The sequence below is a fragment of the Salvia hispanica genome, chromosome 1, assembly GCF_023119035.1.
Source record: "Salvia hispanica cultivar TCC Black 2014 chromosome 1, UniMelb_Shisp_WGS_1.0, whole genome shotgun sequence".
NCBI lineage: Eukaryota > Viridiplantae > Streptophyta > Magnoliopsida > Lamiales > Lamiaceae > Salvia > Salvia hispanica.
In genome coordinates, this window is record NC_062965.1 from 35584952 (window position 1) to 35600527 (window position 15576).

General features: G+C 35.7%; 1 protein-coding gene and 2 long non-coding RNA genes across 4 annotated transcripts; 1 reads left to right on the plus strand and 2 right to left on the minus strand.

Annotated features, from left to right (window-relative positions):
* Positions 1-4101: 4101 nt before the first annotated feature.
* Positions 4102-5330, minus strand: LOC125209774. Its single transcript, XR_007174347.1, has 2 exons — positions 4987-5330; positions 4102-4897 (listed from the first exon to the last, which is right to left on the minus strand). It is a non-coding gene; the product is annotated as an uncharacterized LOC125209774 (long non-coding RNA).
* Positions 4178-6468, plus strand: LOC125209765. Of its 2 annotated transcripts, XR_007174346.1 has the most exons (3): positions 4178-4586; positions 5607-5667; positions 6263-6468. It is a non-coding gene; the product is annotated as an uncharacterized LOC125209765 (long non-coding RNA). The 2 variants fall into 2 exon arrangements; XR_007174345.1 differs by lacking the exon at positions 5607-5667.
* A 7391-nt stretch (positions 6469-13859) lies between these two features.
* On the minus strand, positions 13860-15363 carry LOC125189838 (60S ribosomal protein L32-1-like). Its single transcript, XM_048087083.1, has 4 exons — positions 15236-15363; positions 14755-14849; positions 14292-14473; positions 13860-14171 (listed from the first exon to the last, which is right to left on the minus strand). The coding sequence occupies exons 2-4, from the start codon at positions 14842-14844 to the stop codon at positions 14042-14044; spliced, it is 402 nt and encodes a 133-aa protein (XP_047943040.1). The 5' UTR covers positions 14845-14849; positions 15236-15363; the 3' UTR covers positions 13860-14041.
* Between the last annotated feature and the right edge of the window lie 213 nt (positions 15364-15576).

Sequence of the window (15576 nt, forward strand, 5' to 3'; positions counted from 1 at the left end):
GATTATGGGATCCACTTTATTAGCGGTATAAGTGGTAAATAAATTGATGTATAAGGGTGTAAAGATTTCCTAAATTAGAAAGTTTGAAAGTTGTTATTTTTATTTTACTCATGATTATTTATTGTGATGCATACACTAAAGTCTCAGTATTAAGATGTGGATTAGTATTAAATGCATTGTTTGACTTCATTGGATAATAGGTAAATACAAGGCTTTGCTTTGTTGGATAATAGATAACTTGTAGGAAATTTACTTAAATCATGATAACTACATTTGTTTGTTTTGAAATTATTAAGATTTAAATGCAATAATGATGTGTTAACTGATGGCCTGTGCCTGTCTTCTTTGGTGTAAATTGTTAAAACTAGGCATTGAAATGAGCATTTGAGATAGATCAAGAATGCTTGATTAATGGACCAACTCCTAAGTAATAACAACTATTTTTATAACAAAAATAAGAATATTAAAAATTTCAGAAACAAACCTTGAACTAATTCAGATAAGAGACAAATAAATGAGAAAAAGACATCATGCTATTAAGATCCTCCATCTTCTATTTGAAAAGCACTCCAACCATTTCATACTAGTCTAACAGAATTCAAGTTTGCAACATATAAAAACAGAATCAAAGTTGCAACATACAGTCAGTGTTGCTTCTCATGGTCACTTTCCTCTTCTTTCTTCGAATCTACGAGACCCGATTGATGCAGCATTTGATATATGAACTTTAGTATCCACTGTATGACTTCGGCACTCTTCTTCACTTGATATAGATCTTTAAGCATGCCTCGTATATATGAACCGGGGAATTGGGTCAAGCCCAATGCGCAGATGATAGAGAAGGCATTCCTCAACACTTCATTAAAATTCTTCACATCTTTAGTGTCTTGAGAATCGGGTGCATATACAACCACTAGATTTGGCGCAAAAACGACAAGACTAAGCATGATGACATATATGGGATATCTAAATATGAGGAAGGTGACCATTGCACAGTGTTCGGAGCATAGCATTGATTATGGAAAAGTGCATGCAAACGCACAAAATGAAGTACTCGCTAAATCTGGTGACACCTCTTTACTTGAGACAGAGATTAATTGCATTAATTAGCATAAGAATAGTACACTTTACTCTAACTGTGATGGCAAGTTCATGGACTTGTGGATGAAGTTAGATGATTTTACTGTCATTGCCCCCTCTGCTTTAAAAACAGGAAACAAACAAATGAAAAGTAAGGAAAAGCTTGTGCTAATGAATCAGAGAAATTTTCAGTTGGCAGACGCAAGATCTTCTAGCATACTTGGAGATGTGCAGTCTCATATATGTCATCATGCTTAGTCTTGCCCTTTTTGCGCAAAATCTAGTGGTTGTATATGCACTTGATTCTCAAGACACTAAAGAGGTGAAGAATTTTAATGAAGTGCTGAGGAATGTCTTCTCTATCAATTGCGCATTGGGCTTGACCCAATTCTCCGATTCATATATATGAGTGTTAAATTAAAAATATATGTATAAGTTAAACGTGAAGCGTGAATGAGTGGGAGGTTAGCGTGGGATATATAATTTAAACGAATTAAAAATATGTGATTTAAACATGAGTGAGTAGGAGGTTAGCAAAACATATGATTAATTAAGTGTTAAATTAAAAATGTACTCCCTCCGTCCCACTTTAGGAGTCCCAATTTACCATTTTTGGGTGTCCCACTTTAGGAGTCCCGGTTAGAATATTCTATAAATGGTATTAGGCCCCACATTCCACTAACCTTTTTCCACTCACACTTTATTATAAAACTAATATAAAAAAGTAGGACCCACATTCCACTATCTTTTTTTACCAAATTTCCTTTTCATTTTTTAATACCCGTGCCGAACTCAACCGAGACTCCTAAAGTGGGACGGAGGGAGCATAATTTAAACCAATTAAAAATATATGATTTAAACGTGAGTGAGTGGGAGGTTAGCAAAACGTGTGATTAAGTGTTAAATTAAAATATACAATATAATATTTTGATTTTAAGTATAATTTTATAATTATAATTATAATAATCAATCCCTATATTTGTGGAATTCATACTTCTCGTCGTATGAAAGATATGAAGAACAATTCATACATTTTTAATTAAATAAGTACTTACAAATTTTGTATAAAGAAAATGAGGATAATTGATTAAATGTAGAAAAATAAAAGAGTTTTTTTTTCATATAATAATTGAGGGAAGTGGAAGTGAAAAGACAAAAATACAATTTACGTAATTCATTATAGGGGTTTTACACTACTATTAATTTTATTGGGAGTAGTGGCCATTGATTACAATTGGAAGTGTACCGGTGGATCTTCTATTTTAATAGGAGTAGTGGCTCTTAATTAGTCTTGGAACATCAAGCAAACATGCTATGAAAAGCCTACGTGGAGTGAGTGCGTCCCACATTTAGTTAGTTTTATTCGATCCAAAGTCATTTTTTCTAAAACTCAATGGACAAATTTGCTTCCATCTCCACAGTCGAAGACAGGCTTTGGCTATGAACAGTTCAGGGCAGCTCCAGAACACAAGTTTGATTTCAATTTGAGATGTAACTTTTACAATAGTAATTGAATAGGCACCTCATTGAGAATGACATATTTCATTTTTTACTTATTTCCCTTATGCATTCCATTCTTTCATTTATGTATTCCATCCATGGCCCTTGTTTAAAAAACTTCTTGAGTTAGTCTAATTCTTTGATTGATTTGTAAATTTTACTATTTTATTTTATCATTAATTTTTTAGGGGATTGAGGTTTATTAGTATGAAGATGCTTCTCCTTGAATGTTTCAGAATTTAGTCCGTATGTGATGCAACGAACCTAGATTCAGTAAGAATCACATTTATGTATGGCAATGCTGATCTAGAATTTGAACTAGATAAAGCAGTGCAATATAGACAGATACTTTGGATTTACTCTATCAATTCTTAATTAAATATTAAAAGGTGATGCTTTTTTCTTTGCTTCCAAATTGATGAATTCACCAAATGGATCTGCTAAGGTGTTTACGTGTCATTTAACATTTACTGGACCACTATTATGGACTTCAATGTTCCAGAATCTAGATATCGGGTGAAGTTACAACAACACAATTTAAATGATTCATTTTCCTGTTTTAAATGCAAAACGATTATTTATTATGGCTATTTTGCTTGTGTTGTGTATATTCATCTTGGTGCTGGGGATCCCGAGCAACGTAAACTTGCTCCCAAAATTATAATTATAATTGTAATTATAATTGCTTTTAAAATTAAAGTAGTAATTGTTCGGTTGGACATAATCATGTGTGCTAGATTTAAAGTATTATGTTGACTAAATTGAGTTATTTTAATTTCCTCACTTTTGTTTAATGTTTTGTAGAATTCTGGGATATTAGTGATGCTTCATTTCTATGTTCATTCTCTGGTGTATATTTTTGGTATGAAGAACGATTAGGCAATCCGTCTCAAGCAAAGAAACCAAAATTTTCAAATTGTTGTGTGAAAGGGAAGATTGAGTTTCCTACGCTTCTCCATCCTCCAACCATTTTATATGATTTAATGTTTTCTAAAGACTTGAAAAGTGTCCACTTTATGAAAAATATTCGCTCCTATAATTCAATGTTTTCCTTTACTTTATTTGGAGGTAAAGTTGATAACTTTCCGTTTGCATGGCCAAAATTTCCACTTAATGGGTAATTTGTTGCCGCTAGATGGCTGCTCACCGAAATTTACCCAATTGTACATCTATGATACAGAAAATGAAGTGACTAATAGGTTGACGTCCGTGAGGTATGTGCTTTATAATCTCACTTTTTAAATTATTCATTTATTATTTTTAAAATTTTCACGTAATTATCCTACTTGACCTTTTTTAGGGAAAAGAATGTTGCAAATAATCTTCATTGCGAAATAATATTAGATGTGCAAAAGATGCTGGATGAAATAATGTGTTAGTGAAAACTTTTCGTGTAACAATCCGAAACTTCACAAGCTTATTAGCTTAGTTATCCTTTGCTAAGTGGCTTAGATGGTGCTAAAAATTTCCATCTATGTTTTAAAATATTTATCGTTGAGTTGTATGGGAAAAGAGACGAAATATAGAATAGTTGTTGTTGTTTTATTCTCCAACGAATTTTCAAATATTACTAAAAGAATTTATTTCTTGTGGGCCTAAATTAAAAAGAAAAATTACATCATTTTGGAGCTCATTCTTGGAAAACCCAAATCACCAAAATAATTTAGTCTTGGAGCCCAAAGGTCCCTCTTTACATAAGTTGAGATAGCTCTCCTACTTCTTCCTGCTTGATTAATTCCTGCTTGTTTACTCTCCCCTCCTCAAGCCACGTAGTTATCCCCCACCTCCACCTCCTGCTTTGATTAGACCACCTCCTGCACACTAACTCACAAATATAATCCCAGAAGTGTCCCAACAATATATACATATCATTCTTCGTCCACAATTTCCTTCACCACTTTCTTCCATCAAATACCAAGAAATCAAAAACTAGAGACAGCATATTAAAGAAAGTTCCTTTTTTTTTTAAGAGCAAATTCAATTCCAATTCCTTAACACAACTTCTGGTAAATCCCAAACCTCTCTTTTCTTTAATGTATGTACAAGCATATACATGTAATTTGAAAGTAGAATCTGCTATAACAAGTTTAACAACATATTCCTTCGTTGAATCCCCCAAATAGCAAGGCACATAACATACTTACAATTCACCAAAGTCATATAATAGACAAACCAAGTAAGCACAAGTTAAGAATCTTATCTCTTGAGTATGAATCTGCCGGATTCCGGCGTATGGACTTAGGCACCCCATCGACACGAGGACAGCCCCACAGCCCCGATATGTCACCGATTCAGTGATTTCAAGACCTTTACAAATCTACAAGTTAAAAACACCAAACTTTGAAATTCAAGATTTAAACACGAGGCGTGGAGAAGAAGCGGCGAAGCCGCTGGCGGTGCACGCACAAGAGCGGACAGATCGGGAGAGAGGGGGGCAACGACGACAGATCAGAGAAACGAGAGAGAAAAGGGAGAGGGGGAAGATTATGGAGGGAGGAGGCGGCGGCGGATTCATGGCGGTGCTGCGTTTTTGTTGGGGAAAGAAAGAAGAAGGGAGTATATGGGTTGATTTAATCCTAGAATTTGGGCTACTCTTTTTCTGAATAATAGTTGGGCCACTAATTTAATTAGAGTTGGGTCAATTTCTAATTTGGTGCAAAGATTGTGGGCTAGTTCTATGGAAAATACAATAGGCTAGAATAATTAATTATTTTGGGCCAAAATTCATCAAAGAACAAGAAGAGCTGCTGGACTGGAGAATAAATTGGTTAAGCAAACTAAAATAATTAGTTGTGATCCGAGTTGTTATAGTTTTGTGTAAATTTGTAGTAGTGTATGGAATATCACTTAGTCAAAGCCCGAGAATAGTGGAAGAAGAAACAACAAATAATATGAGTTTTAGAAACTCCTTAAAGATAAGTGAAATAATGAAAGGGATTACTTAGGAGGCATGCATTCCTATAAAAGTTTAAGAATTTCTTTAAGTTTGATTAGTAGTTATTTTATATTGTTTTGTCTTGAAAAAGGTTATCTCCGCAAGTTAAGGTTGGAACGAGAAAATCAAGTTAAGGAAATTAAACGAACGAGGTGGGCTTTCGAACTAAACTTTTATTGTGGGCTTTCGAATTAAAGTATTTTAGTGAGCTTTCGGTTGAAAGTATGTTTATAGTTTTTATGAGATATGATCTTATGTGGGCTTTCTATCCTACATTATTATGTGGGCTTTCAAGTTTGATTTAAGTTATTTAAATTCTAAGTATATTTTGTCTTGTCATATTATGTTTTTAGCAATGCCTATTTGTTTGTCTAGCAAGGGGAGCCTCCCTACTAGACCAGGTCAGTTAATCGAATTCAGGTCCCAGTAAGGTCGCAAACCCTACTTGGATTAGTGTACACCAGGGGATCGTGAGCCATCCTTTGAGTTGGCCGGTCCAGTGACTTGGAATGTGGCCACATTCCCGGTTCACACAGGTTCAGATATGGTATATGCTACAGGAAAATAGACTGGACAGTCATAGTTTACAGAAGAAAAGAGTTTAGTGTACTTGGGCCTTTTTAAGATAATTCCCGAGCTCACTCGGTGATGGCTTGATAAAACCAGTTTTAATGTAAAGTATATTTTGGCAATTGTTCACTGAGTATATCAAGTACTCAGCCCTGCATATGTTTTAAAAATGTGCAGGTTAAGCGGCGATGACGAAGGGCGGTGTTGCGTAGATGTGACGAATGTGTTTCAGTAGTATAATGCTCGGATGAATCGTGTCTCCATACATGGTGTCATTCTCTCTTGACTCTTCTGCTGCAATGTAAAAGTTGAAATTATGTTCTTTTGTATCACGCACTCTGATATATTTTGCCAGTTATTCCAAGATGATTCTGTTATGTTCAGTTGTGCCACGGTTCCCCCTTTCTTCCCGGCTTCTTTAATCCTCCCATAGTCGTGACATTTCGGATGGCCAAAGATAAACTTCATGAAGAAAATCATAGGAATGTTCATTTGAGGTTGCTTGGTAAAAGAGGTAGAGATGGGAGAACTTATAACCTTCCTTTTGTGTCTGAGGTTGCTGTTCTTATTGTGGGGTATTTAGATGAAGCTTTGGGTGATAGAGAAATTATAATAGAATATAAGTGTGGGCAATTATAATGTATAACTGAGCTCGATCCTTCTTATCTTCCACTTCAATCCTCTTTTATTCCCATATGGTGAGGATGGTTATACAGATGACGTTGCATTTTCTAAATCTATTGCACATCATTCTACAAGTCGTAGGAGTCGAATTAGTCCAAAAGAGTATTTTGCAAATCGGTTACACGAGTGAGTTAATGAATGTTTTTTTATTCTTTTCTCACGCCGATTATTTCAACAATTTATTGTTGATGCATATACTATGATTGAGTCGGGCCACTTAAGATTTGTACGCACCCAACAAAAAAAATTACGTGCTGAGATATACAAGGGATTGACCGATGCAGTTTTGACAAGAGAGACAGATGGGTCAAAACATGGAAAACACATTATTTTGCCTTCCAGTTTTATTGGTGGTGCTAGATATATGATTCAGACCTATCAAGATGCTATGGCTATGTGTAGATGGGTAAGGTATCCAAATTTATTTATTACTTTTACTTGTAACCCAAATTGGTTAGAAATTATAAGATTCCTTGACCCCTAAGGATTGCGTCCAGTTGATTGGCCTGATATTGTATGTCGAGTTTTTTGAATGAAAATGGATAATTTTATTAGAGAGCTTAAGAGTAAGAGACTTTTTGGAGCTGTGAAAGGAGGTACGTTTGAGTCAATTGTTTAACTTTTTAAAATGTATATTTTATATATATTTATGCTTTAAAATTTTTACTGTGCAGTTGTTTACACCATCGAGTTTCAAAAGCGTGGCTTACCTCATGCACATATTTTGTTTTTCCTAAGCAAAGAGAATAAACAACCTAATTCTCAACATATTGATGAGATAATTTCTTTTGAAATACCTGATGCCCACGATGATCCATACTATTATGCGAATGTCAAAGAATTTATGGTCCATGGTCCTTGTGGTATTGTTAGACAATCGTCTCCATGTATGGCTAACGGAAGATGTACGAAATACTTCCCTAAGAAGTATATTGCAGAAACCTATTTTGATGATGATGGTTATTTTGTTTACCGACGTAGAAATAATGGTTGTGTTGTCTTGAAGGATGGCGTGCCTTTGGATAATCGATTTGTAATTCCACACAATCGTTTTCTTCTTATGAAGTATGGAGGTCATATTATTGTGGAATGGTGCAATCAATCCCGATCAATCAAGTACTCACTCCGTTCCATAGTAATTCAGTCATTTTGTCATTTCAGTACGTTCCACAGTAATAGAGTCATTTCCTTTTTTAGTAAAAGTCAACACATTTCTCCACACATATTTTACTCTCTCTTACTTTATTCTCTCTTCATCTCTCTACCTTTTTTCATTTTCCACATTATTCTCCTTTTACTTAACTCACCTAACACAATTTACTTAATCTATGTGCTGAAAAGAAACGCCTCAATTACTATAGAACAAAGGGAGTATTTGTTTAAGTACATAAATAAGGGCTATGATCATGTGACGACATATTTTTTTGAAACCGGTTCTGATAGTGTGGAAAATTGTGGATGAGGTTAGTTTGTTTTATGATTGTAGATACATATTGTCCTGTGGAGCCGCTTGGAGAATATTTGGATACGACATTCAATATAAGGATCCGGTTGTTGAAAGATTGAGGTTTCATCTGCCAAATGAACAATAGGTAGTTTTTGAAGAATCTGAGCCATTGGAACGTGTCTTGAATCGGAAAACAGCGCGTGAGAGCCAATTTTTGGCCTGGATGGAAGCAAATAAGAAATATGTGGAAGGCAGCGATCTCACTTACGCAGAATTCCCCACGAAGTTTGTATGGAACACAAATACCTGGACACTTAGAAAACAAAGGTATTCTATCCGGAGATTGTTTTATGTTCCTCCTGGTTATGGTGAAATGTATTACTTGAGATGTTTACTAAATGTTGTTCTTGGTGCTTCATCGTATGAAGCCATTAAGTGTGTTAATGGTATTCAGTATGCTACGTTTCGAGATGCTTGCTATGTATTGGGGTTGTTGGATGATGATAGAGAGTACATCGATGGCATTACTGAGGCTTCTTTTTGGGCTTCGGCACATTCAATACGATTGTTGTTTGTGAGTCTATTAATATCAGAAACCATTGCACGACCAGATATTGCATGGACAAGCTGTTGGAAATATTTATGTGAAGATGTTCTTCATAAACGGCGTAAACTCTTAAGTCATCCAGGTTTCCATAGTTTTATAGGTGCTCATTATAATGTTTTTTTAATTACATATACTTTTTAAATTATTGTAGATTTGTTGTTGGATGACGATGAGATTAAAAATTTGGGATTGCTTGAAATTGAAAAATTGTTAGTTAATGGAGGACGAACTTTGCATGAATTTCATTCTATGCCATATCCGAGGATACAATCTTTGGAAAGTTCTAATAATAGATTGATTTCTGATGAACTATGTTATGATCGGGAAGCCTTGGTGACAGTCGGCCCTTCCGCTCCCGTCTCCCTCTTCTTGAAAGTTGTGTGTCGTCGCGAACTGCTCAAGTTGGACAGTCGACCTGATCAAGCCAGCCTATTTCTGCCTGTTTCACCTACAAAATTGCAGGTGAGTGGATCCGGTAAAGGTTCGGGCTGATCAAGGTGAGTGGCTCCGACTTGAGTGAGAAGTATTGAGAGGCTGAAGGGAATACGACATCAAAAACCTTAACCAATAATACTATTAATTAGTATAGGGAAGTAAGGATCAATCCCACAGAGATGATGCGTTTCGAATTGTTTGTGTGATACGGCTTGGAGCATGACTGCTACCACACTACCTTTAGGGGGTGGTTAAGTATCTACTGGTGCGGAAAAGAAGAAAACTATCTAAGCTGAACAACTAAACTACCTAACTGATCAACTCAGAAAACATTAGTATAAAAAGAGAAACAGAATAAACGGGGTTGTCAGGCCCCTGCAGAAAGGTACGAAAAGTAAAACAACTTTAACACAATCGTCTTCCTCAACATATCAGCGTAAAGAAAACAGAACAACAACAGATCTGAAAAGCTGAAGAAGACGAAACAAAAAAGAAAACACATAAAACTTAAAATTACTCCTACGAACTAAGGTACGACAACGTAAAAACAAGAACTATGGCTAAAGCATGCAGAAACGAAAAGAAAACACGTAGATCTAAACAAAACACAGAGACTCAAGCAGAAAACAACAAATCTAAGCTAAGACTCACAAGAAAACATACAAGAGAAAACAGATCTAAAGATTAAAATATAAAACAAGCACGAAGCAAAGGAAATGAAAACAGAAACTAGATTAAACTGAAACAAAACAGGAACGAGAGTCGATTACATAAACAGAAAACAGAACTAAACTAAGAAAGCAGGAAATTGTTTCGTCATCCCTTCTCGGAGTGGAATTACAGAACAGAAACGAAAAATGTGCGAGAACAGCAAAAGAAACAGCTAACTACCAACTAATCTAGACGGAACCAAGTGTGTGCAGAGGATTGAAAGACATGGAATTGGAGAGAACTTTGAATTCAACTTTGGAAGAGATCTAGAAATCCTACCTACTCTAAAGAGAACCCTCCCTAAACTACTCAGCAAGAAATGAAATGTGGGGGAACTCTCTTCCCTTAGTGTGCATGGCTCCTTTATATAGGGAGGCGTAGTGCTCTGATCCCTACCCCCCCTGAAATGACGCTTTTGTCCTTCACACCTTAGAGTGGAGTTCATAGTCTTCTCTCCAGCGCAAGGTCTGGCTAGCTCCGGTTGGATAATGACTTGATCAGTTCAAAAGCCGCCTCTTTTCTCCTCTTTTCCCAACTTTTGCTTTCGCCCTCTGGAATGATGTGATCTTCAGTTTCTGCCGAAATCTACACACATCTGGCTCAAAAGGGTCGTTAGTTTGCTGATATCAGTGCGGTTTTGCTATAAAACACATGCATGAAACGGGTCTCATTACTTGGCAAGAGATCATTTCATCTTTGTCTCGAAGTTCACTGATGAACAACGCCATGTGTATGGTACGATAATGTCTGCTGTCGACTCTAATCACGGTGGATTATTTTTTTGTGTATGGGTATGGAGGCACTGGAAAAACTTTCATTTGGAAGACATTGTCAGCGGCTATTCGTTCAAAAGGTGATATTGTTTTGAACGTGTCTTCCAGTGGTATTGTTTCGTTATTGTTGCCTGGTGGGAGAACAGCTCATTCTCGGTTTAAGATTCCTATCAATCCTAATGAAGATTCAGTCCGCAATATAAAACAAGGTAGTGTATTAGCTTAGTTGATTGCGAGAGCGAAACTTAATATATGGGACGAAGCTCCTATGGTTCACAAACATTGTTTGGAAGCTGTTGATCGGAGTTTGTGTGACCTCGTGAGAGTATGCAATGAGTTGAGCATGGAGATGCCATTTGGTAGGAAAACGGTTGTTTTGGGGGGTGATTTTAGATAGATTTTACCAGTTGTGCCTAAGGGTAGTCGACAAGATATTGTGAATGCTACTATTAACTCATCCTATCTTTGGAGTAGTTGCAAAGTTTTGAGGTTGACTACCAATATGAGACTTCTTAGTATTAAATCTAGTGAGGAAGCGTCGAAATTGAAGGACTTTTCTGAGTGGGTGGCATCAATTGGAGATGGGGTTATTGGGGGTCCTAATGATGGTGAAGTCAATATTGATCTTCCTACTGATATTATATTGGCTGAGAGTGGTGATCCTCTACAAAACATTGTTAAATCTATTTATCCTTCATATATGGCAACCAAGATTTGAGCTGCCATTTGCATGATTGAGCTATACTTGCTCCAACGTTGGATGTGGTTGACTTGGTTAATCAATATATGATTTCTTTGGATCAATCGGATGGTCGTGTTTATTTGACTCAAATAGCATATCTAAGTCTGATCAAACCTCTAATGGTTTTGCGGAGATACATTCAGTAGAATTTTTGAATAATCTTAAGTGCTCTGGTAAACCAAATCATGAGTTGTTGTTGAAGGTTGGTACTCTTGTTATGTTGTTAAGAAACATAGATCCTGCTAACGGATTGTGTAATGGAACACGATTGATCATTACGCACGTCTAGGTGATCATGTTTTAGAAGCCAAAGTCTTGAGTGCTGATAACCAAGGTCATAAATTGTTGAATCCTCAGATGTCTGTAACGCCTTCTGATACCAGGTTGTCATTCAAATTTCAACGTCGACAATTTCCTTTGTCGGTGTCATATGCTTTGACAATTAACAAGAGCCAAGGTCAATTTCTTGCGCATGTGGGGTTATTTTTAAAAAAACCTATCTTTATCCACGACCAATTATATGTTGCCGTGTCTAGAGTTACAAGTCGTGCAGGATTGAAGATTTTAGTTTGGGATGGTGAACTTAATAGTATTGTGTCTTCTATTGTAAATGTTGTTTACAAAGAAGTTTTTCAGAACATATGAATTACTCTTTTGTATTTTAATCTACAGTAATGTATTTACATTTACCAATTTTGTTTTACTGCTGAACTATATATGACTTTTTTCCCATGTTCTCAACGTGTCTTCACAATTTATTTATTACAGATCTAATAAATTTTACAAACAACTTATGCATAAGCTTTAGTAAATAATTAGGAATATTATCTATGTTAGATAAATTTTACCCACCATATTATATTTTTTAAATAATTCAATGTTCCGTGCATATCAGAGATGAGATACTAGTTAGTACTCCTTCCGTTCCACAGTAATAGAGGCATTTCATTTTGCGCACTCATTTTGAAACTTAAAAACAAGACTAAAGTCCACTTTTGGTCCGTTACATTTGCCCTAAAATTCTTTTTGGTCTCTTACATTAAGTTTGTGACCTTTTGGTCCCAAGCATATTGTTTAGGTCCAAAAAAGTCCTTTTCAGTTAAAATAAACAGTCAAAGTGTTTGACCAACTTCATAACTTAATTATAATCTAATTAACCTAATTAACTTAATTAATTTAATATTAAATTTTATAAAATATTCTTTTACTTCAAATAAAAATTAATCAGATTAAAAAGAAATTTACTTTGCTCATTTTTCCTATTATAAATAATAAAATATACAAACTAATTAGCTTTCCACAAATAGTCACAAAGCTTTCCACAAATCGTCACAAATTTACTTGATAGTACTATATTGAACTAACATGTGTTCAGCAGCTGTGGAAGATTTGGCGAGGGAAGCCGATATCTCGGCGGAGGAGGATTTCGTAGAGGAGGATGATTACGCAGAGGAGGAGGCTTTCGCGGCAGAGAACGATTTCGCGGTGGAGGAGAAGGATTTCGCGGCGGAGGAAGAGGTTCGACGCTTCCATCTTTCGCCTTTCCTCTGTCATATGCTATACGGAGGTCTCGTTCGCTGCCACCGCTACAGTTAAACCAGCCCTCCATGTTCATCGCCGTGGAGAAGACGATGGTAGGGATTTTTTGAATTTGGGTGAAATTTCAATTTAATAAGTTAAAATTGGGGAAAGTGGGTGTATGGAGAGGACCCCCGTATACTCTATTTCTTAAAAAAAATTATCTTTTAATTTATAATTATAGTTAAGTAAGTTAATTAGATTATACTAATTAAGTTATTAAGTTGATCAAACACTTTAACCATTATTTAATGGAAAATTACTTTTTTGGATAAAAATACTATGATTTGGACCAAAAGATGACAAACTTAATGTAAGGTACCAAAAAGAATTTTAGGACAAATATAGGAAACCAAAAGTGAACTTTAGTCTAAAAACAAACACCATAGTATACTCGCTTTACAAAATATTACTACATGAACGATAAAAGGACTATTTCTTTGACATAAGAAGAGCACTATTAAAAATACATCACAACAATCACATTTTAAATCAAATAGTTACATAATTAATGTTTAGAGACAACCGCACAAGCCTGTTACCCATTCGCTAAACAAGTCGTAACATTTAAGAATGAGAGCGTATACACAACATCAAAAGATTTCAAAATTAAAAAGTTATTTCCAATCCAAATTTCACTATTCTTCTGGCCAAATTATTGGATGAAATGCTACGTACAAGTATTAAATACCATATATACTTCGACAAAAAAACAATCCCATGTAGTAGTAGAATATGATATAATCTCACAGAACCTTGAAACAGATTGCATACGAAGATCGAAAGAGTAGTGGCGCTTAAAAAACGAACACTAATTTTAATCCAAAAAAGAAATACATGCTTAAGTAAAGTTTCATCCAGAACATGTCTTCGTTGCATCACTTGTAAATCCAAACAAAATTTAGCAACTCTCCATTCGATAACCTGAATTCTACTGAGTAAAACACTTAGAAAAAAAATGCAGCAGCCGTGCAACAGCTTACTCGTCTTCCTGACTGCGCAGCCTAGCCAATTTGTTAGTAACCACTACATCCAACTGAGCAGCACGCTCAACAATCTCCTTTCTTTTCCGGGTGGATACATTGTGTGCTATCTCTGCGCAGTATTTCCTGGCAAAGTATGGATCAAAATAGCATGTTAGGACTCGCAGTTGCATTGGAAAATGGAGGCTATGAACAGATGCGGTGGTAAAACATTCAAAGGCAATGCGATATAGAAGTCATATGAACCTGTTGTGCATCATTAAAATTTCTAACTCTTTGACGTTGTGGACAAGAAATTTTTTGAAGCCATTAGGAAGATAATGGCGGGTCTTCTTGTCTGAGCCATAGCCAATATTTGGCATAAGGGTAACTCCCTTAAACTTCCTTCGCACTCGCGAATCAATACCCTTGGGCCTGCGCCAATTTGTCTATTACATGAAAAAACAAAGTCAATTAGCATGGCAATGAGCATGAAAGCAACTTAAATTAATTCTAGCAGAAATCACAAGCAATCTGTGAGCTCAGAGTAAGGTGTGAAACTATATCAATAACATCATGCTAGTAGTCATTTCAGCTAATAGATGGTATCCACAATCTTTAGCTAAGAGATAATTCAATAACATGACAGCATTTTAAAGGAAACAGAATGATGTGGCTCCACCTTTTCCAATATTATCATTGCAAAAATTAAAGAATAGTAGAAGAATACCTTGAGGCAAGCATATCTGTCACTGTGGTGCCTCTTAAACTTGGTGACACGCTTCTTCACAACCTTCTTGTCCAACAAAGGAACAGCCATGGCTTCTGCAAACACATAACTAAAATAAGAAGCAGGCCAATCAAAACTAAAACTGCAAATTCCCCAAATGTTCAGCATAGACTTTGCGTAGCATTAGTTAATACGCACAGCAGTAACGACTAATGTAAATCAAAGAAGCAGCCATCAACAAGTTAACAAAATTACAGAACGGATCGGCTGCTGAATTCCTTTGTTCAAATTAAACCTAACGGAGAAAATAATCGATCCATACATTTACCGAAACGAGGCAGATTAAACCTTGACAAATTAGGGCTTGAGCTCAAGTTGTACATAAATACAGGTTAACAATCAACAATTAACACAATCGAAATCACATAAACAAACAGACATAAATAATCTACTCTACAGATGATGGCGGACGGCGGCAAACCTTGTGGCTACGCAGCGGCTGAGTTTTCCTCCTCTGGTGTCGACGCTGTGCGTAGAGAGAGTAGGGTTTAGAGCTATTTATAGTGTATAAACAGCCAGGGTGTAGTTGGGGAAAATGAATTGGGCCCAAATGCTATTTCACCCAATCATAATTGGGTTGGACTTCATAATGTTCCTTATTTAGGGTCGCGTTTATTTAAATCTCCATTCTTGCATTAAATCTATTCCAATATATCAAAAGTTATAATTAAAAGTTTGGTTTATTCTTATTCTTCCTATAACTTCAAACAAATTAACAAAATGGAACGAGATATACAAAAAAATATTAGTATATTATTATTA

Excerpts from the sequence above, each read along its gene's own strand:
- LOC125189838 (XM_048087083.1), bottom strand. The coding sequence starts at position 14,844 with ATGGCTGTTCCTTTGTTGGACAAGAAGGTTGTGAAGAAGCGTGTCACC. Across the intron at positions 14,474-14,754 it reads ACAGATATGCTTGCCTCAAG|ACAAATTGGCGCAGGCCCAA; the intron begins GTATTCTTCTAC and ends TTCATGTAATAG. Across the intron at positions 14,172-14,291 it reads ATTTTAATGATGCACAACAG|GAAATACTGCGCAGAGATAG; the intron begins GTTCATATGACT and ends ATACTTTGCCAG.